This window comes from Meles meles, chromosome 6, assembly GCF_922984935.1.
Source record: "Meles meles chromosome 6, mMelMel3.1 paternal haplotype, whole genome shotgun sequence".
Lineage (NCBI taxonomy): Eukaryota > Metazoa > Chordata > Mammalia > Carnivora > Mustelidae > Meles > Meles meles.
In genome coordinates this window covers 42,349,170-42,371,428 of record NC_060071.1, presented here as the reverse complement: position 1 = coordinate 42,371,428, position 22,259 = coordinate 42,349,170, and the positions used below count along the sequence as shown (strand labels likewise).

Here is a 22,259-nt window from a genome sequence, read left to right as displayed (position 1 = left end):
GCTAAGTGTCAGCCCTGTCCCCTCAATTTAGCCACTTTTAAATTGAATTCTTTTAGGGCGCCCCTGGTTCTTGTGGTCGATTAAGTGTCTGAGTCAGTTTTGTCTCGGGTCATGATCCCAAGGTCATGAGATCAAGCCTCATGTCCAGCTCCAAGCTGGGCGTGGAGCCTGCTTAAGATTTTTTTCTCTCAGGACACCTGGGTGGCTCAGTTGGTTGGGCAGCTGCCGTCTGCTCAGGTCACAAATCCAGCATCCTGGGATCAAGTCCCACATCGGGCTCCTTGCTTGGCAGGGAGTCTGCTTCTCTCTCTGTCTCTGCCTGCCTCTCTGCCTGTGCTTGTTCGCTCTCTCTCTTTCTGACAAATAAATAAAATCTTAAAAAAAAAAACTTTCTTTCTCTCTCTCTCTCTCTTACAAGCACACCCTGTTCCTCCCCCTGTAAAAAAAAAAAAAAAAAGTTAATCCTCTCTAAAACATGTCCACACTTCACTATCTTCTTAATCCCCTTCTTCAATGTCCACACTTCACTATCTTCTTAATCCCCTTCTTCAATGACTTTTCCTGCCTAATGTCTTTAGATCCTGAAGTTTTATTATCTTTTAGTCTATCAATTTTAACAAACATAATTATCTCTGGGTAAGATCTCCACACCCTAATTAACCTCAAAAGATGTGCTTTTCAAGACCCTACCAAAAAGGAGAATTTCAGACCAATATCCCTGATGAATATGGATGCAAAGATTCTCAACAAGATCCTAGCAAACAGGATCCAGCAGCACATTAAAAAGATTATCCACCTGAATACTGTTACGCTGAAAAAAATAAATTAATTTTTTAAAAATGTCCAAAAAAAAAAAAAAAAGATTATCCACCATGACCAGGTGGGATTCATCCCTGGGTTGCAAGGTTGGTTCAACATTCGCAAATCAATCAATGTGCTAGAACAAATCAATAAGAGAAGAGAGAAGAACCACGTGGTCCTCTCAATTGATGCAGAAAAAGCATTTGACAAAATCCAGCATCCATTCCTGATTAAAACGCTTCAAAGTATAGGGATAGAGGGAACATTCCTGAACTTCATAAAATCTATCTATGAAAGACCCACAGCAAATATCATCCTCAATGGGAAAAAGCTTGCAGCCTTCCCGTTGAGATCAGGAACACGACAAGGATGCCCACTCTCACCACTCTTCTTCAACATAGTATTAGAAGTCCTAGCAACGGCAATCAGACAACAAAGAGAAATAAAAGGTATCCAAATTGGCAAGGAAGAAGTCAAACTCTCTCTCTTCGCAGATGACATGATTCTTTATATGGAAAACCCCAAAGACTCCACCCCCAAACTACTAGAACTCATACAGCAATTCAGTAACGTGGCAGGATACAAAATCAATGTACAGAAATCAGTGGCTTTCTTATACACTAACAATGAAAATACAGAAAGGGAAATTAGAGAATCGATTCCATTTACTATAGCACCAAGAACCATAAGATACATGGGAAAAAAACCTAACCAAAGAGGTAAAGGACCTGTACTTGAGGAACTACAGAACACTCATGAAAGAAATTGAAGAAGACACAAAAAGATGGAAGACCGTTCCATGCTCTTGGATTGGAAGAATAAACATTGTTAAAATGTCTATACTGCCTAGGGCAATCTATACGTTTAAGGCATTCCAATCAAAATTCCACCAGTATTTTTCAAAGAGCTGGAGCAAATAATCCTAAAATTTGTATGGAATCAGAAGAGACCCCGAATTGCTAAGGAAATGTTGAAAAACAAAAACAAAATTGGCGGCATCACGTTACCCGATTTCAAGCTTTACTACAAAGTTGTGATCACCAAGACAGCGTGGTACTGGCATAAAAACAGACACACTGACCAGTGGACAGAGTGGAGAGCCCAGATATGGACCCTCAACTCTATGGTCAAATAATCTTTGACAAAACAGGAAAAAATATACAATGGAAAAAAGACAGTCTCTTCAATAAACGGTGCTGGGAAAACTGGACAGCGATATGTAGAAGAATGAAACTTGACAATTCTCTTACACCGTACACAAAGATAAACTCGAAATGGATAAAAGACCTCAACATGAGACAGGAATCCATCAGAATCCTAGAGGAGAACATAGGCAGTAACCTCTTCAATATCAGCCACAGCAATTTCTTTCAAGATATGTCTCCAAAGGCAAAGGAAACGAAAGCGAAAATGAACTTTTGGGACTTCATCAAGATTAAAAGCTTCTGCACAGCAAAGGAAACAGTCAACAAAACAAAGAGACAACCCATGAATGGGAGAAGATATTTGCAAATGACAGTACAGACAAAAGGTTGATATCCAGGATCTATAAAGAACTCCTCAAACTCAACATGCACAAAACAGATAATCATATCAAAAAATGGGCAGAAGATATGAACAGACACTTCTCCAATGAAGACATACAAATGGCTATCAGACACATGAAAAAATGTTCATCATCACTAGCCATCAGGGAGATTCAAATTAAAACCACATTGAGATACCACCTGACACCAGTTAGAATGGCTAAAATTAGCAAGACAGGAAACAACATTGGAGAGGATGTGGAGAAAGGGGAACCCTCTTACACTGTTGGTGGGAATGCAAGTTAGTGCAGCCACTTTGGAGAACAGTGTGGAGATTCCTGAAGAAATTAAGAATAGAGCTTCCCTATGACCCTGCAATTGCACTGCTGGGTATTTACCCCAAAGATACAGATGGAGTGAAAAGAAGGGCCATCTGTACCCCAATGTTTATTGCAGCAATGACTACAGTCGCCAAACTGTGGAAAGAACCAAGATGCCCTTCAACGGATGAATGGATAAGGAAGATGTGGTCTATATACACAATGGAGTATTATGCCTCCATCAGAAAGGATGAATACCCAACTTTTGTAGCAACATGGACGGGACTGGAAGAGATTATGCTGAGCGAAATAAATCAAGCAGAGAGAGTCAAGTATCATATGGTCTCACTTATTTGTGGAGCATAACAAAGAACACTGTGGACATGGGGAGATGGAGAGGAGAGGGAGTTGAGGGAAACTGGAAGGGGAGATGAACCATGAGAGACTATGGACTCTGAAAAACAACCAGAGGGTTTTGAAGGGGCGGGGGGGGGGGGTGGGAGGTTGAGGAACCAGGTGGTGGGTAATAGGTAGGGCACGTACTGCATGGAGCACTGGGTGTGGTGCAAAAACAATGAACACTGCTACGCTGAAAATAAACAAATACAAAAAATTTTTAAAAAAAGATGTGCTTTTCAAATTCTGGAGTATTCTGTTGTGGGCTGAAAAAAAAGATCACTACATTATGAGAGGTGGGTCTGAGTAGAATAAGCAATAAAATTTAAAATGTTAAAAAGGTTACCCATTGAAGGAAAGAGTAAGAGACTAAAGGGGATATTACAGATATAGATATTCTATTTCTGAATACAGTGTTTTGTAGATTTGACGCTGAGTTAAGTAAATCATTTATCTGTTATAAAAAAAAAATTAAATTTCAAGAAATTACCTACCAAGACCATTCAGTGGGGACAAACGACTCAGAAACAAACTGAGGGTTTTGGAGGGGAGGGAGGTGGGGGTTGGGTGAGCTTGGTGGGGGGTATTAAGGAGGGCACGTATTGCATGGGGCACTGGGTGTGGTGCATAAACAATGAATCTTGAAACACTGAAAAAAAATAAAAATAAATAAATAATTTTTAAAAAACTACTGGGACAAATGGATAGCCACATGCAAAGGAGTGATGCTAGACACTTAACGCACCATTTCCAAAAATTAAGCCAAAATGGATCAAAGGTTTAAGTGTAAAAACCAAAAGTGTAAAAGCCAAAACTATAAAAGTCCTCCAAGAAAACATAAGGTATTTGTGACCTTTGGTGAGGCGATGGTTTCTCAGCGCACATGACAAAAGATACATAGAAAGACTTCATCCATACTCCATATTAAAACTTCTGTGCTTTAAAGGATACCATCAAGAAAGTGAAAGAAAAATCCAGCCAGTGGGAGAAAAGATTTGCAAATCGCCTGATAACTTGTATCCAGAATACATAAAGAATTTTTACCACTTAATAACAAAATATCCAATTTTTAAAATGGGCAAAGGCTCTGATAGAGATCTTCTTTGGGAAGATACACAAATGACCCACAAGCACAAGAAATCTGGGCAGTATCATCCATTGTCGGAGAACGCAAAGCCACCAGGAGAAACCTCCTCACTCCTGCGTGGCCGTCAGCAGTGAAGCAACGACAAGTGCTGGTGAGGAGGAAGGGGGAAATCAGAAATCTCCCACAGCTGGGGGGACTGTAAAATGGTGCAGGCATATTTCTAGATTAGCTTCCTACTGTTTGGCTTTATTTTTTCCCCTGCCACATGCATACATTATTTTAAAAATTTGGTATGTCAGAGAAACAGGGAGGCCTTTGAAGGCAGGTTGCCCGCATGGAGCTGAAGCTGTCCCATTAATTACACTGGCCAAGGAGAACCCAGGAAAGAAAGAAATCTGTAAGAAATCTGAAGTCAGCCTTGCCATACATTCGTGCCTTCCTAAGTACTGCATCTAGAAACGCTCCCGCCTGGTCTGGGGAACACTCGGGCAGGGACTCCTAAGGCCGTTCAGGCCCAGCTCAGGAGAGAACAAAAAGTCAGCAGTACTTTTTGGCTTTTTCAGCAATGCACCCCTTTTTTTCAAACTCTTATTCAGACATGCAGTATATGAAATCATAAAGAGAAGAGCTGCCCTGTTTGAAGTAAAGCAAAGACCACATCTGGTCAGGGTGGTTGTGTCTGGACAGTGGGACCATGCAGACACACACCCAGAGGGTGACCAGTGATGACACCGTGTAACGTGGCAACCCTCCCCCAATGTGAGGTAGCCCCACACAGAGGGGGACTGCATGTCCCAGTTTGTCTCCCTAACCCATTCCTTTTTTTTAAAAAAGATTTATTTATTTGAGGGAAGGGGCATGTGAGCAGGGGAAGGGCAGGCAGAGGGAGACACAGCATCCCCACTAAGCACAGACCCCCAGTGCAGGGCTCAAGCCCACAACCCTGAGATCATGACCGAAGCTAAAACCAAGAGTCAAATGCCCAACCGACTCAGCCACCCAGGTGCACCCCCCAAGTCAATTCTCAAGAGCATCACCCTCCAGTCCCAAAAGTGTCCTGGTTAGAGCAATCAATTAAACGGGTCCACCACCTATGAGGAACTCTCTTCTAGGACTGCCTAATGCTGTGTTGAACACGACTGGAAAGCCATAGACTTAAGTACGAACAAATTGATTCAGGAAATAATTTACTGAGTGCCTTCTAGGCACCATCCATGGGTCTGCTCCTACCAGTGGGTACGAGATCAACCCATGCTTCCCATCTAGAAGGGGCCCGAACACCTCCAAGGCAGGAGAAGCCCCACTGAGGAACAGGCACAGGCTGGTGGACAAGAGGGACCCTGCCCAGAGTCCTTGGTCGCCCACGGATGTTCTTCCTGCATGCTCTCAAGACTCTTTCCTCTCACACCACCCAGAAAGACCTTGAGACGTCAGAGAAAATCGAAACAGTGAAGCTTCTGGAGTCCCAGACCGGTGGACACACCTACGGTGTGATCGCAGCACCATGATGATGGTCTCAGCAGCCCCCGAGACCACTGGGGCTGGGGCAGGAGTGCCCACTGGGGGTGTTCACGGGGAACCCCAATCTGGATTGACAGCAGCGAACACACAAACCCCCTCGGTGCCCTCCAGCCCAGCCCTGTGGGGTTGGCCACAAAAACGCAGACAACGCCAACTAGGCAAACAGGGGAAAGGAGATGGAATTCCCGAAGATGGGAGGAGAGAGGAGAAAAGGGAACGAGGCAGCGGCTCAGGGGACGTGGGCGCTCTGCTTTACCTTCATTTTCAGCAGCTCGTTTTCGACCTGCGCCACCTCCAACTGCCTCTGCTTTTCCCGCAGCTGGCCCACAGAGGCTTCATAGGTCTGCCGCAGGTCTCTCATTTGATCCTTAATGTTGCTATTTTCCAAAGTAACATCCACCAGGGTTTTCTAGGGACGCAAAAAGAAATCAAAACCAGAGCCAGTGATGTGAGTAAACGCGGCCAGAGTCAGGCACTGGGACGCTGGGGTCTGAGGGGCTGCGGGTCCCCCCCGCCGTGGTCATGATGTCTGTGGCTCTGTGGCTGGGTGGCCAGCGAGCCTCTGCCCACCCACCCCGCCACTGCTCATGATGGATGGAAATGGACTAAAATGGAGTCTTTCCCAGGGCCAGTGTTCCTAAGGCATCATTTCACATTTAAAAAAAAAAATGGGTTTTGAAAATAGTAAGGATAGAACAAATCCCATTTTGAGAAGGCAGATGTATAAACATGTGTTCAAATGCATTTGTGCAGAGAAAATTGTTTAAAGACTAGTCTGAATTTCACCAAAATCCAAATACTAGGTTACCGGTAGGTGGTAGGCTTAGGGGGATATTTATTTCCTTCTCCGTGTTTTCTATCGCTTTCAGATTCCCACAACAAAATCAAAAAACAAAACACGTTTTGGAGAATGGAGGTGTTGCTTTTTCTCCGTACAGGGGCTGTCACCGCTGTTTGTGGACTGCCCGTCCAAAGGCCGAGGTGCTGGTGACACCCATGAGTTTGCCACCTTCCCCTCTTAGAGAAGGGCAGTGACAAAGGAGTACCAGGGAGCAGGGTTTGGGGACGCAGACCAGGGCCTGACAAGCATCAAAAGCCTGTGGATTTTTGCTCCCGGCCACCCACCGGAGCAAGAGTGATTGGATTAACACTGGTGTTAGTTAACGCTTTGGGTTCCACTTGGTGAACTCCTCGTACAGAGAATGGTCTCCATAACCCGGAATTCTCACCAGTGGGGACTGGGTTATGGGCACCACCTCCCACCTCCCCAAGTCGTGTTCAACTCTCAGGTAGATGGGGAAACTCGGGGGTTGGACCCACTTTCTAATACGTTTGTTCTCTTTGCCGATGATCAGTCCCTGAAGCTTCTTCAAGTCCTTAGCCTCCCCTTTGGAGAAAATGCCTCTCGTTCTCCTTGAATCAGGAGAAAGGATTTTTGATGGAGCGATATGAAAAGAAACACAGAAGCCATTTGGAAGCAGAGGATCAGAAAACAATTTGAGCTGCAACGGCTTTAGAAACCCCAACCACCCCTCGCCAAGGCCCCCGGGCTTTACAGGTCCAACTCTCATGCTCCTGAGCCTATGTCTGGACCCAGAGACCAGGGTTCTAATCTTGGCTCTGCTACCAACTAGACACCTTGTTCAAGACATTTCTCTCTGCTGGCCTTGGCTTGTTCGTCCATAAAACAAGGGGACTGGAAATCATCTCAGCAGCTCCTCCCCATTCTGACATTCTGTGAGATCAAACCAGGGGTCTGGTCTCATGGTCAAGAATAATGAAAATAGGCCAGTCTGACCAATGAAAAAGGTCAGAGTCTTGCAAAAATAAGGAGCCAACTATCTTCAGACTCGCTTGAATTTTCTGGCTGTGAATAGGGTGCCTTTCTTTTCTCCTTTTTCTCCTTTTCTTTCTGCTGCTTCTTTTTATTTATTTATTTTTAAGATTTTATTTATTTATTTGACAGACAGAGATCACAAGTAGGCAGAGAGGCAGGCAGAGAGAGAGGAGGAAGCAGTCTCCTGCTGAGCAGAGAGCCCAATGCGGGGCTCAATCCCAGGATCCTGAGATCATGACCTGAGCCGAAGGCAGAGGCTTAACCCACTGAGCCACCCAGGCGCCCCTGCTGTTTCTTTTTAACAATAATTTTTAATCTTTTCACGATAAAGCTCCTTAGTCTGCCCCCAGCCAAGAGGCTAAACCATAACTAGGAACAGTCAGGCTGGTACCTGGGTCAAAGCTGACCCTGTTCTAACGGCTGACCTCGCGACTGGGGGCACCAGCAGATGGCAGAGCGGAAGTACGATGGTGAAGAAAAACCAGAAAATCAGAACCTACACCAACCAGGTCTGAACTCAGGTGCGGCGCAGCATCCCTGGTTGGCCAGGAGTGGGAAGATACCCAAGAGAGAAGGAAGGGGAGCCTTGCCAACCCCCCTTGATGGCAGAAGGAAGGGAAATCTGAGGCTACTGAATAAACCAGACCCAGAGCAGGGCCACGCCTGAAGCTGGGGGAAGACAGGCACGCACTAAGGACCGGGAAAAGGGTGAGGCTCCGAGCCCCCACGGGTAACGGCCTCACAGACAAATCGGAACACAACGCCCGCCTGGGCCCACTGTTGGGCCCAGCTCTACGGCTGGGGCTACAGCTGTAACAGCTGGTGACCCCAACAGGAAATCCGTTTATCTGAAAAGTTACTTATATAGAACCAGGAAGGACAGTAGGAGCCGTGGGACCTTTAAGGGGAGGGTAGAAATGTAAGAGTCAAATGAACTTGGAGGAGAAGGAGAAACTATCCTTTGCATATCTGGAGACTAAAGCCAAGGGATGCTGTTTCTGGTGAACGTAACACTGTGTCCTGAACCCTTTCAGGTTAATTTGCATATGAGATGCAGGACAGGGATGGAAGCGGAACAGGGTGGCATGGGCCTGGTGAGCTCCCAGCAAATCAGATGACTCCCGAGAGCAATTCTCCGGGATTGACCACACACATCTGGAGGACCCTGAGTCTTCTGCGTCCCTGTCGGGTACGCTAGGACATCCTCTGGCATGCATAGGATTTCTTTTCCTGTGAAATAATTTCTAAATTAGGCAAACGTGCTTAACAGCCTTTGGGAGTTCCTCGCCACACCTGACCACAGGCTGTCTGTGATTAAGTCTGTCTCTCCTGTGTCTCGGTGGAACTTCCTAAACTAGGAACTGCAAGGGGTGGACGGGGATGGGCTGTTTTAGGCACTGACACCTAAGACCCCCTTGGGTGCCTGCTGGAGAAGGGGATGCCTCTAGCACGGAGCTCAGGATCAAAACTCTCATTTTAATGAAGGCGAAAACAAATAAAACTCAAAGGGTTAGAGCCCCTGCTTGGAAGCACTTCCTTTCACTTCCTTCACCAGCATCCTGGCGGGGTCTCTACCGTGGCCATGCCTAAAGGATCCTGCATGATGGCCCGAAGACACCCCACGACTTGCTTTTCTCCAAAGGCATAGGGTCCACACCTGGTTAGCCGTGCTCGCCCCACCCAGAGGGCACCCAGGCTGACAGTGAGGGGACGAGTACCTGCAGGCCAATGGAGTCCGACGTTAAGGCCGAGTTCGTGGCATTAAAACTGTCCAGGGCTGATGACTGTGTCTGGATGTGATTCTTGAGATACTCCTGCTGAGCCTGGGAAGCCTGGACAGATGATGCGGTAGTTACACAAAACCACATACGCCCGCAACAAGCTTCGGTTAGGCTAGAATCTTCTCCTGATAGTCCAAGTAGAGCTTAAGGTTACAAAGCCCACATCTGAATGGCCCAGAGAGGGAAAGACAAGACACGGTTCCTTCACGCCTGCCCCTGTGGGGCCTCGCTAGGTCCTCACGACACGTGCAGCAATCAGAACTCCCCCCTTTATATGAAGGAAACCGAATCTGAGTTCGGGGATTTGTGCCCCAGCTGGACCTGGAACCCAGCTGCCCCATCTGCTCCTGCCATCTTGCCCTTTCTAGTCACCACAGAGAGAGCACATGTGGGGTCACGCGCTTCTCAAGCACGTTATGGGGCTGCCGCTGTGTGGTCTTTGTAGGGCGTGTGTGTTCTGCACGGTTGACACGGTTTCATCCAAGAGTTCCAGCAGCCTCAAGCCAGGGCTGAAGAAGGGGGAGCTCTACCGTTCAGGAGGCAGGAAGAGTAGGGGTGAGGGTTCGGGGCCCATTCAAGGCTGGACACCCATGGGGTCTATGGGCCCACAGGAAGCCGCCAGCAATGACAGAGTGGGCGGTGCCCTGTGTGCGGGGGAGCCCGAGTGGAAAGAGCAGGCCCGGCCTTGGGGGGCTGGCCGGTGGCATGTTCTCCCTCAGGAGTGAGCTCACCGAGCAGGAACTTCGCAACGGTCATCTCGCTGCAGCAGGCGGGCTGGCCGGCAGCTGGAGGCACTGTGGCAGACGGACAGTTCCTGCCCCCATTCCCACATGGGAAAATGGGGGTGTGTGGGAGATGGGGATGGAGAGCAGGGGGCAGAGACTCGTGTGTGCATCTGCTGCAACGCCAACCATTAGCTTTAACTACAGCTGTTGGTGTGTGTCCATGGACGGCACAGTGAATTTCCACAAGTTGGTAAGGACTCCCCAAAATGCTTCTGGCAAGCCAGGGAGAATGGGCTGGGCTGGGCGGCTCTGTTTATATGCCCCCACCCCTATAATCAAGGCCACAGCTCTTACTAAAGCAGACCATCTCCCAGCCAAGTCACTGGCTGAACTTGACTGTTGCAACCGTGCTTCCTCCCTACAGACGTTTACCTTTCTGGAAAGTGTGTCACATATACGTGGACTTTTTTTCTTCACCATTACGAATCATAAGTATAAAAAATCTTTTTTTTTTTCCCTCACAGGATTTAGCTTGTTTAAACCAGAGGAATGTTACTTTTTCTTAAACTCCAAAATAGTACCTTCAAGTAGTTCAAACATTTACAAAATATAAAAGGGAGACACCAAAATCAATCAACCACTCCTGTCCCCTCTGCTCAGGTACCACCATGCCCGCTCTGCCCCTCAGCTAAGAATCCTGCTTAATTAGCTTCTTGATTATTCTTCTAGGAACTGCTTTCAGTTCCTTGATTATTCTTCTAGAACTGCTTTCAGTTTCAGAACTAGCTAAACATACTTATTTTCCCGTCCTGTTTTACATAAGTGGTAGCTCACTGTACATAATTCCTTGTCTCTTGCCTTTTTTTTTTTTTTTTACCATCTACTCTGTATCTTTGAGATATTTCAGTATCTCTTCCTGAGCTCCTCTTTTTTCAATTCTGTGTATTCTCTTGCAGAGTGGTAATTTAGCTTTCTTTCCCCTTCTTGATGGACATTTAGGCTTCCGGTCTTGTTTCTGTCACAAGCAATGGGATACCTAAGCTCACACCTCTGTCATTTCACATGTGAGCATTTATAGGACACATTCCTCAGAATTGCTAAGTCACAGGGTAGAGACCTAAGTAATTTTGTAGATACTGCCAAGTTGCTCGCCCTCGGGGCGATTCAAAAATCACATCCTGTCTGGCAATCGGCCCGTTCCTCCACAACACTGCTGGTACAGTGTCCTGTCCACCCCACAGGGACGCCGGGCTCATAGGTAAAAATCAGTGGGAGTTATCTATAACAAATATTTTGCCTATTTTTGAGTTGTGGTCTATTTTTCTTGATGTCTGTGCACTCTTTAAATACTCGGAAAACTAGCCTGTTACCTAGGATGTGAAGGGCAAGTCCTTTGGGCTGGGTTTGTCATTGGACTTTGGTGTTTTTGCCAGCATACATCTTTCATTTCAGTGTAGTCAAAGTTACGAAACTTTTCTCTTGTAGTTTGGGATGTCATGTCAAGAGTAACAAAGAGCCTTCTCCATCCCAAGAGTATAAAAGAACTCACACACCTTTTCTTCTGGCACTTTTAAATTTCACCTTCAGCGTTTAAGATTTTGATCTCTTTGGAATTCATCCAGATATCAGCCTGTCACGACATCACATGAGTTGTCCCCACAGCGTATAATGACTGGCCCATTTTCCTCCGCTTAGGTTACTCCATTTATCACATACTGACGTACATTTCTGGGCTTTTTTCATGGATGCTTATTTATTTACATGCCAATATGATACGGTCTTAATCTCTGAAGCTCTCTGAATTTCTTGTAATGGTAATAGAGTTAGTCTTCCTCATTGCATTTCTCTCCAGAAATGAGAGAAATTTCTCTCTCAACTCTTCATATTTATCTTCTGTCTACTTTGGGATCGTCCAGTCCAGTTGTAAAAACAACATAAAATGAAAATCTGTTGGCATTTTTATGGAGTTACATCACATTCCTACATTAACCTGAACAGTACTGATGGCTTACGACGTTGGCTCTTCCTGTCTGAGCACATGGCATGTCTTTCCCCTTGGTCAGTTTACTCCTAGATATTTGATAGTTTTCTGTTGCTCTTATTTCTTCTTACCAGTTGTTTTTTGTATACCGAAATCTATTTGCTCGCATCTATTAATTTTTTTACCCTCCTACCTTACAAAATTTTTTATAGTAGTTTTTTTTCATTGGTTCACTTGTGCTTTCTGGGTATATAATCATGCAGTTTGTAAATAGTGGTAGTTTAACATCTACCTGTCTGACTTTTGTACCTCTAAATTAACTTCTCTTGTTCAATTCCATTGGCTAGTCTCTCAGGTACAATGTTAAATAGTAATGATGACAGCTGGTTTCCTTGTCTTGTCCCTGACTGTGCAGGGAATGCTTTTAATGTAAAGATCATTCTTGCCACAAAAATATCCCTTTAAATAATAAACTTAATTCTGTGATAACTAAGCTCATACATATCAGTTTAGTTATTCCCTCAGTTCATTTAAAATAGGATTCCATTTGCAAACGTCATAAACTCAAATATATTCAGGTACCAGCCCCTCACAAGGAGTGCTAAGTTCTACCACCCCTCCATGGTTCCAAGTCACTGAGATAGTCACTTACTGACAATTCCCGGGTGAGCTGTCGAATCTTCTGTCTCATTTCATCATAGTCTCCATACATTCGCTTCCTTACTTTTTCCAAAGTGGCTCTCACCTGCAGATGAGATGCTATTAGAGATCAAGCTATAACATTTTCATGTGAAATTTGCTGGAACCTTAATGACAGGAAGGCCCACCCCAAAAAACAAAACAAACAAATAAAAAAACAATTTTAAGAACATGACAGTTTAGGAGATTAAGGGATAAAATCACGACTAATATCTAGTTAGAAGCCAAGGGAATTATCCAAATAATACCAGTAATAATAAATATGCATTATGATTATATATGATTATAATTATTAATAAAGGCTAATTATCCAAATAAGAACCTCTGAAGAAGGTTTGTTGAAATTCACCTATCACCTATCCAAACACATTCAGGCAAGATTTACCCCTTTTCCTACCATGCATTTTTAGAAGTAGAAAATTTTTAACCACTTGACTCTATAAACAGCTGGCTAGGAGAACCAAAAAACCAAAACCAAAAAGCACCTCTAATTTTCCCTGTGTCACCTCTGACCACCAAAGAGCAATGAAGTGTCTGGAATATACAGCAGGGAAGTATGAGCCCAGAGAGACCATAAATGTGAACATTAGTTCCTCAACAATCACCAATAATATACAAGACACAAAATATAACAAGGGTCAGGCTGATCCCCTAAACATCTGTTTACACAACCACTGACGAAGTTTCTCTATAGTAGCACTTTCGAAGGATTAACAGGTCCTTAAAAATTTTATAAATAGGGCACCTGGGTGGCTCAGTGGGTTAAGCCTCTGCCTTCAGCTCAGGTCATGATGTCAGGGTCCTGGGGTCAAGTCCCGCATCGGGCTCTCTGCTCAGCAGGGAGCCTGCTTCCTTCTCTCTCTCTCTCTCTCTCTCTCTGCCTACTTGTGATCTCTCTGTCAAATAAATAATAAAAATCTTTTAAAAAATTTTTTATAAATAAAAACAAAAAACCTTGACCCCATCTCCTCCCTTCTTCAGCTGCCCCTCTGGTTGGTGGTGAGCTCAGGGGTCCTCAAATAGAAACAAAGTCTCCAGGCAGCCCTCTGCAGAGAGCTCCAGCCCTTGCCTGCAGGAAGGGCTCGAAGGCAGCAGTTGGTAGGAATGAGGGGTGTGTAGGGGACAGCACAGGGGGAACTTCACCTTGAAGCTGTATTTGCATTGCTGGCACATGGTTTTAAATCAGACTGTATGTTTATTAGGGCTGACTGTGTACTGGAGATTTTGGCAGCTGGGTGCAATCAAGGTGCCACGCCGTCCCTAAATGAATTCTGATTACAGAGTCTACTTTCGTGCTGTTACCTACAAACATCTTTGGAAAACAAGGCCCCAAACACAACTCTTCACTCTGGGCAGATGGAATGGCTTTCACTGTGGCCCCGAGCTGGCGCTCATGCTGCCCATCCGTGGGCCGTGGGCCGGCTCTCCGGCTGGGCAGCAAATACTGCAGGAAGCCAGCCGGGCCAGAGTCACTCAAGTCAAGAGAGAACCCACAATCCTGTAAACATGCTTAGGCATAAGCAGGCCAGGGATGGACTTGAAGGCAGCTCTAGAAGGTGGGACCTTAATTAATTTTAAGTTGCAGGTCCCAGTGGAAGCCAATAATGCAGGCCAGAACCACCCTGTGTCCTAGACACATGTCATCCCTGGTTCACGACCAGCCTCCACCTGCTGTTTTTGTCTTGGGCAATTGGCGACTCTCAGCTCTGCCTCAAAGGCCTACCTGTGAAGCGGTGCCACACTGTCTGAGGTATATGAGAAGGGACTAAGTATTTTCATGAGAAAAATAGGGGAGACTAGGATGTTCAAGTTGCTTCTAATATAGGAAAATCTGGAATGACACACTCAAAGATTAAAAGTTCTACTTGGGGAGTATGCTGACTGGGGATTTGAGGCTGGTGGTTGTCACTCTTGTCCCGTGCATGTGTGTGGATAACTTTTTTGGCTTTTCTTCATTTTCTCAGTTAAGTATTTATTATTATGTATAGTCAAGACAAGATTTTTTTATTCCTTTTAATTATATAAGTATCCAAATCTTACAAGACACATGAAAGAAGGTGACCAAAACACTTACTATTTTTAATACTCAATAAGAGATCTTCTTTTAAAAAATCCACACGAGAGCTGACAACATGACTTTGTCTCTTCTCTGCAAACACACCATATAAAAAGCTGGCAGTTTTGACTTCAGGGGTCCCCTCCCAACCTCCACAATCTACACAGGAAAAAACTGAAGCCCAGAGAGAACAAAAGCTTGGCCGGTCCAAACTCAGAGGTAGACACTGAACTGAGGCCCAGGGGGGTACTCTACTGCCCCACACTGCTCTGCTTCTCATGAGAACTTTCTAGTCCACTAGACTAGGTGCTCAGGGCCCATCAGTGTCAGAGAAACTCATTTCCTCTCCATCTAATCACACCGATGTGGTCAACAAAGGCACTAGGAGGCCAAAGAACCAAAAAGGAATGGAGATGGATAGATGGATGGATGGATGGATGGACGGACAGACAGATGGGAGACAGATGAAAAGAAATTAAAAATTTAGAAGGAAACATTCCTTAATAACTATTCTGGTTAAATGGTGGAATTATGGATGGTTTTGTTTTCTTCTTTATTGTATTTTCCAAATTTCCAAATTTAAAAATTAAGAAATGTAGTATCAAACACAAAGAAATGACATTGATTGGCCCAAGATGGACAGTGTCTACTGTGGTTGACTTCTCAGCATCTGTTTCAACACAACATGATTGGTTGTGATTGGTCTGAACCAATCAGTCAAATGATTGGTCTGAACCAGTCATAATCAATCCCATTCCCCTCACCAGGGGATCCATCCAGGGAAGGCCTAGGAATGGGTCTGTGATCCAATTCTGGCCAATGAGACATAAGGAGAAGCCTAATAGAGGGCCTCTAAATAAAAAAAAAACAGAGGTGAGTGGCCTCTTTTCTTCCTCTAGACACCATGATATTGTCAGGTGATGCCATGGGCCTGAGGCTGAAGGACAGAACCAAGGGAAACTCAGACAAGGAAGACTAGAGCCTGGACATGCCCTGGTGAGAGCCCACCTACGCCTACACTTATCCCCACATGAGATAGATTTCCTTTCTGAGATGGCTTCTCTGTTCCTTACAACCCAAAGCAACCAAATGTATACAGTTTTCAAAACTCGTACCAGGAATGGAAAGCAAAAAATCACTTAAAAGCCTCCACCTCATACATGGAAGAAGGGAGTCATCTGGTCTCCTGAGCATTCCTACTAAGTCACCTCCAGCAGTTCACGCTAGACCTCGCTGCACAATTACCTTTAACACTACTGTGAAGATACGCAGAAACATTTCCATCCAAAATGGTAACGCTAGGAATTCTTCCAAAAGGCCTTATCACATTCACGCCAATGTTTCCCACTCCACCATCTCACATGCTACAAAAGGAGTATGGACAAAACAAACATCCTTAAACAACTCACGTCTCTGATGTAGTTCATTTCTTCTTTCAGCTGGTTGGTGGACCAGCCGTATACCACCATTTCCTTCTGCTCGTTTGGATCCGATCTCCGCACCACGCCGTAGACGACACCCTGAGGGAGTTTCCTGGTGGACTCCACATTGCTTAGGTCAGGCTGCTTCAAGAAGGGAGAAGAGAGGAATGAAGAATGACAGTTTAGGCCTCATGGGAGCAGCTGTGATAAGGAGTGCGCTGTGTACAGCCATGCAGGCTGTGTGGGCACCAAGGAGCCAGGCAGCAAGGAGAGGCAGGCAGAGAGCCAGCCTGCTCTCCCTTCTCCAGCTTGCACCTGGCCTGGGACAGGCCAGCCTTCGCCCTAGAGGAAGGGCATCTTTCTCAAATTTCTACCGAAGCCCTATACACCCACCTAAGAGTCCATTTGCGGGCCGCACTGTCCCAGACGGGTGCCCTTCTCATTCTCATGAAGGTGTCGGATGGACCTGTGTTGCCCCTCATGATAAGAGCAAGGGTCTGCACTCTCACACTCCCAGTATCCTGGTCATGCTTCCCCCCCACCACCACCCCATATCAGCTCCTTTGGATGCCTTCCAGCTCAGACCTCATCGTTGAATATGTCCCTTGAAATGCATGAGGTTGAGATACTGGGGGAAGAATGTTGGCTGCCCTCTGGCAGCAAAACTGTGGCTGTGAATACATAGCCTGTTGTGACCATTCATGAAATAGTTCTGAAAGGCCAGGCATAGAAGCAGCATGGCTTCTCTCCAGAAGAATCTTCCTGCATCTTAATTCCTTCACCCAAAGCTTTGATCCGTGTTGAAAGGCAACTGCTCCCAGGAAGGGGTACCACATCCTAACACACCTTTACAGAATGAAGGCTCAAGAAGCCGGAAAAAGGGCAGTTAAGATTTGTTCAGCTTCTACCATAAGCCAGGTACATCCCTTAGCACGTTGAATCTTTACGTTCACTCTGTGACAGAGTGATGGTCCTCTGCACTTGACAGCTGAGGAAACCCAAGTTCAGAGACGTTAAATAGCTTGCTTCCAGCCACACATCTAGATTCAAGGCCAACTCTCTTGACACCAAGTATGCTGCAGGCTTTGATAGGTGCAGGAGGACAGAGTAAGAGCCCCCATGAGGGAGAAGGAAGGGCAGGACAAAACCAGGGACTGAGATGTCATAGACAAACCAACCTACGTCCAGTCTCCCCTGGGGCTGACCCTGGTACCTTGACAATCACAGTACAGAAGCCTGAATTCCATAATGGCAACTGTTCTCCCACTAATTTTTTAAAAGATTTTATTTATTTACTTATTTTTTTATTGAACATGAACAGGGGAAAGGGTGGAGGAAAAAGGAGAGATTCTCAGAGGAAGGAGGAGAGATTCTCAGAATCTGTGTGAGATCACAACCTGAACCAAAATCAAGGGTCGGATGCTTAACTGACTGAGCCCCCCAGGGGCCCCTTCCACCAATCTTTAAACCACCTTTGCGTAAATTCCTTCCATGCACTCGAAAAATATTTTTGGCATACAAAACTGTAATTTACATTTTAAAATTCATTTGTGGCAGAATAAAAACTTCATAATCCCATTCATTGAAAGTTTGTCAAAGAAAAGTCTAAAAAGACGCCTGACAAATTATTAATAGTAATAACCTCTAAGGAGGGGACAGCATCGGGGGGCAGGGGTACTGGGTATCAGAATATCTTTCAATTCTTTCTTTATACCTGTTTGTATTGCTTGTCTGTCTAGATTGGGAGCCTGAAAAACAAAAACAAGAACAAAAAAAAAAAAAAAAAAAACACCTAGAAAACAAAATATCCATTGCTTCTCACCCTTCTGTACATATTTGGCAAGAGATGGGATATGAGGGGTTGTGACACTGTATTTGCTTCCAGAAAATGATTCCACTGGAGTCCATGGTGCGGGGGTCCCACAGGCACTAATGCAACTCTTGAAATCTGTACATAAATTTAGGTGAAGAGGCTGTTCCATGGCTCTTGGTGGAGTAACAAGCTGGGATTCCAGGCCCCCGTTTCCTAGACATAGAATTAGGAAGAGGAAAAGCTCTGCAGAAAATCCCCGCAGACCAGGCAACAAAAGCAGGCTCTTTCAGTCAGACTCCACCCAGTTCCTGAAAAACAAGCTGATGGGGGCCTCAGTGAAAGGCCTTTTTGGTTCTCAGAAAGACGCTCAGGTGGCCACATCCAGAGGACTCTGCCTTCCCGCCTGGTGGAGGGACAGGGACCACCACCCACGGAGGAAAACACATACAAGGTCACAACAAGGTCTGTGAAACATGGCTTTAGAGGGTGATGTCTCCAACAGTTACACACGTGGAAAGACACCGAAGATCTGTGAAGCGGAAAACAGTCATTTCCGGGTTCTTGGATTTTTTTTTTTTTTAATGTATGTTTGTGTGTAGAAAACATCTAGAAGGATGGAATCCAGACTTTTAATCCCAGTGTCCTCCATTAAAACGGGATTTCACTTTTTTCCCCCTTATGCTTCTGTAGGTTAGAATTTTAACCAGAAAAAAAGGGGGGGGGCGTCATTTTTGAATGAATAACTTACATTTCAATTTTCAAAAAACTAAAACTAAAAACTTCTTACAAAGCCAGGGACTAAATACAGAGCCCAGAGAAGGGCCCAGCCCAGGACTCTGCTCAGGAGCAGGGCCATCCTCACAGGTCACTCCACATAGAGAGGGTTCCCCAGGCAGTGTGACAGGGAAATGGAGGGGAGGCTGATGAAGAGCAAGCAGGGGACAAGTATTGGTCTGTTTTATTGTGCAGCATCTTCTCTCATCCTCACAGTAACCCAACCACATAAATATTATTAGTTCTTCCAAGATGGCGACATTCAAGTGCCTGAGGACATCTCCCCAAATCTAAGTTCTTCCCTTTGACCATGAAATCTTCATAATAGCTAAGAGTCAGGAGTGAAACTGAATCTCACATCTCCATGTGGCAGCTCAGACCTCAGGGACAGGGCAGCAGAGAGCCGGGGCCCCAGTCCTGTCAGGGCCACCGGGAAGAGGCAGGCTCAGCACGGGCAGGCTCCTGTCCAGCTTCCTGGGCTCTGTCTTTCCCTCGGCCCCTCACCCCCAACCTCCTTTCTGTTCCTTTATCAGTCAACGTCCTTCTTGTCACAGGGCACTACACAGGCCATTCCCTCTGTGAGCTGTGCCCATGGCTGGGCTGAAATGTCTCCCCCTCAAGGATGTCCTCATTCGCCCTTCAGACTGGTTAACCTCATAACCATGACAGGGTATTAGTATCATCATACACGGAAGGGCTACTTGTCTATTCGCTGGGCCTTATGGCCTTTTCTGTCATAATCCCTGACACCTAACAGTGACAGACACTTAGTGACTTTCTCAATAAATATTTGCTGAATGAAGAGGGAGCTTTAGAAGCTGGAAGAAATTCTGGGGACTTTTCCAGATGATGTCAATATGGCCCAGCCAGAGGGAACATCCTCTGCTCTTCTTAGAGGGAGGGACAGCAAACTGATTTTGCCCCGGTCATAAAATTTCTATCAGAGCAGTTGCAAAGGAGCCCGAGACTGCTATCATTCTGACAAAATGTCTGCATGTTGTGGGACACGGAAAAAAATTGAAAAAAGAGCTGCTGTGTAGCACTGTGTCTGTGGCTGCGTATTTCTCTTCTCGGGTGCTTTAAAATATCTCCCCATAAGATAAATATTAGTTTTTTAGGCATGATAACAGCACTGGGATTGTATTAAGAGATAGCCTTTATCTTTCAGAGAAACATGCTTAAATATTTATGATATCTGGGATACGGGCAGAGGAAACGGATGAGAGTGCAGACAGGGCAGGACTGAGCCTGGTTGAGAGCTCTGGGGCTGGGTGAAGGGTCAGTGATTCAGCACCCCATTCGGTCTCCTCCTGTATACGTTTGAAATTCTCTGTAATTAAAAGTTGGGTGTTTGTTTTTTTTTTAACTTCTTTCTAATGCTGCTTGGTTGGTATTAAAATATCAAATTCTTTAAAATATAGTTGGCTTATGAAAAGCCTCCCAGGCATGAAACAATACTAGGCAAAACTGCTTTGAAAACCAACGCCCTAACAAAGGCACAAAATGAAAAGAGAGTCAGCGCCAAAGCCGGGAAAAACTACCATTGGACCGAAATGCATCCGTAACCCCCACGTGAGATGCAGCGTAATTAACAACAGGTGGAATCAGGGAAACATACAGAGAATCTCTCAGTTAAACTGTTCCCCGGGATGTGCTCATATCCGAAAATTTACCGACAGGCTCTTTTACCAGAGATCAATGTACCGGAAAGTGTCTTAGAAAGGAGGAGAAACTACAGAAAAGTAACACCGCCTGCATTCCTACTGCAAGGGCTTTAGGGCTGCTGGGAGAGCCAGACCATATTTCCCAAACCCTAACTCCAAATAAAGGATTTCCTATGAGATAAGCTCCATAATTCAGGGACTGGAGCTGCCATATTCACCATTTTATTCTCAATACTCGACAAAGAGACGCTCAATAAGTACGCTTTGAAAGGAGGAGGGAAGATAGAATATTGGAAATTGGGTCTATGCCGGAAGATTTGGAGCATCTGGTCATCCAAGACACTCATCTCTGCAAAGGAAGAAAATCCTTTGGTCAAGAAGTGTTCTCAGGGAAGAAATACCTCCAGACACACACAGTTTAACATAAATTCAAACCAATGGTGGTAGCCTGCCCCGGGCAGCCCCTAGTCCCAGAGGCCAGAATGGGCAGCTGGTCTCCTGTCCAGGCTGCCAATGCGACTTAGATGGACCATTACATGAACTAAATGACAAGCAAACTGGAAACCAATTTATCCCCAAAAACCTTTTGCTTTGACCCACTTCTTCCAGCCAGAGGGCAGCAGCTGACCCAGGGATGGCTGAGCTGAGCTGAGCCAGAGGTGTCCTACCCACCTTGCAGGCAGAGGACCGCACTGTCAGGAATGTGCTCTGACCTGTCTGACCTGTGTGTCCATCCTAGCAAATTAGGAGGGGCCTCTGGGTGGCTCAGCTGTTAGGTGTCTGCCTTCGGCTCAGGTCATGATCCCAGGGTCCTGAGATCGAGCCCCTCATCGGGCTCCCTGCTCGGCGGGAAGCCTTCTCCCTCTCCCTCTTCCCCTGCTTCTGTTCCCCCCTCACTGTGTCTCTCTCTGTCAAATAAATAAATAAAATCTTAAAAAAAAAAAAAAATTAGGAGTCCCCAGTCATGACTCACAGTTGACATTGTTTCATCCCCTTGTGACAAAAATGAACACCACAGCCACCCTGAGAGGCCTTCCCACAGCCTGGGAGGCAAATAGGGAGGGGAGAGACAACCCAATCTCCTCAAAGAAATGGCTATCTCTGGCTTATTAAGGTATTTGTTATTTATGAGAATCTCACAGACGGAAGAGACCATTTCATATGAAATAGTAAACTCATGCTTGGACAAAGACCGATCATTTTTTAATGCTTAAAAAGAAGGAGTAGAACAACTTGTAGCCAACCAGAAATCCCAAAGGGAGTGTAGTTCTAATAATAGTCTCCTGACAGGAGGTAACTTCTTAAAGGTATCACCTTCCAGCTTCTACGCAGGCAACAGCTGGTTAGGCCCAACAACCACAGGATAAAAAGAGAAGACTATCCAGAGGGCAAAATCAGGAACTACTTGGCTGGAACTCAGTCCTGTAGTACACACGTCAGGTAACCTTGACTGATAAAATACAAATATCCTCCATAGACCTTCCCTGATAAGAGAAGGTGTGAGCATGGACGTTCCCATGGCAACACGGCCATGGCGCAGACCCAAGTTGGAGCTGCGAATCCAGAGTACCAGCTGCACGGCCTTGTGCAAGTTACTCACCACAATGAGCTTCAGCGTCCTGAACAGGATGAATGGGGAGAAAACCACCCACCTCAGAGGGTCGTTCCGGAAATACACAGCATAATATATGTAAAACCACATGCATGCTGCTGGGGCTACTAGGAGACATTATTGGAGGTGGGGGCTTTCCATTTCTGAGTATCTGGGGTCCTGCTAGAGTCTATGCATTTGTCGGGAGGCTTCTGTCTGTCTGCATCTCTCTTCTTGGGTCCTTTTGCTCTTTGCATCACAGCCAT

The 22,259-nt window shown here is 45.6% G+C and overlaps 1 protein-coding gene across 1 annotated transcript in view; it reads right to left on the bottom strand.

The window, feature by feature from the left end:
- The window catches only part of LOC123943997 (myocardial zonula adherens protein), a 92,337-nt gene that overhangs the window by 51,167 nt on the left and 18,911 nt on the right, over positions 1–22,259 (bottom strand). Inside the window, exons 3-6 of the mRNA XM_046008619.1 lie at positions 16,140–16,295; positions 12,628–12,720; positions 9,207–9,320; positions 5,908–6,060 (exon numbers count right to left, since the gene is read on the bottom strand). Of these exons, the coding sequence (XP_045864575.1) occupies positions 5,908–6,060; positions 9,207–9,320; positions 12,628–12,720; positions 16,140–16,295 (516 nt within the window). The remainder of the gene's footprint in view (positions 1–5,907; positions 6,061–9,206; positions 9,321–12,627; positions 12,721–16,139; positions 16,296–22,259) is intronic.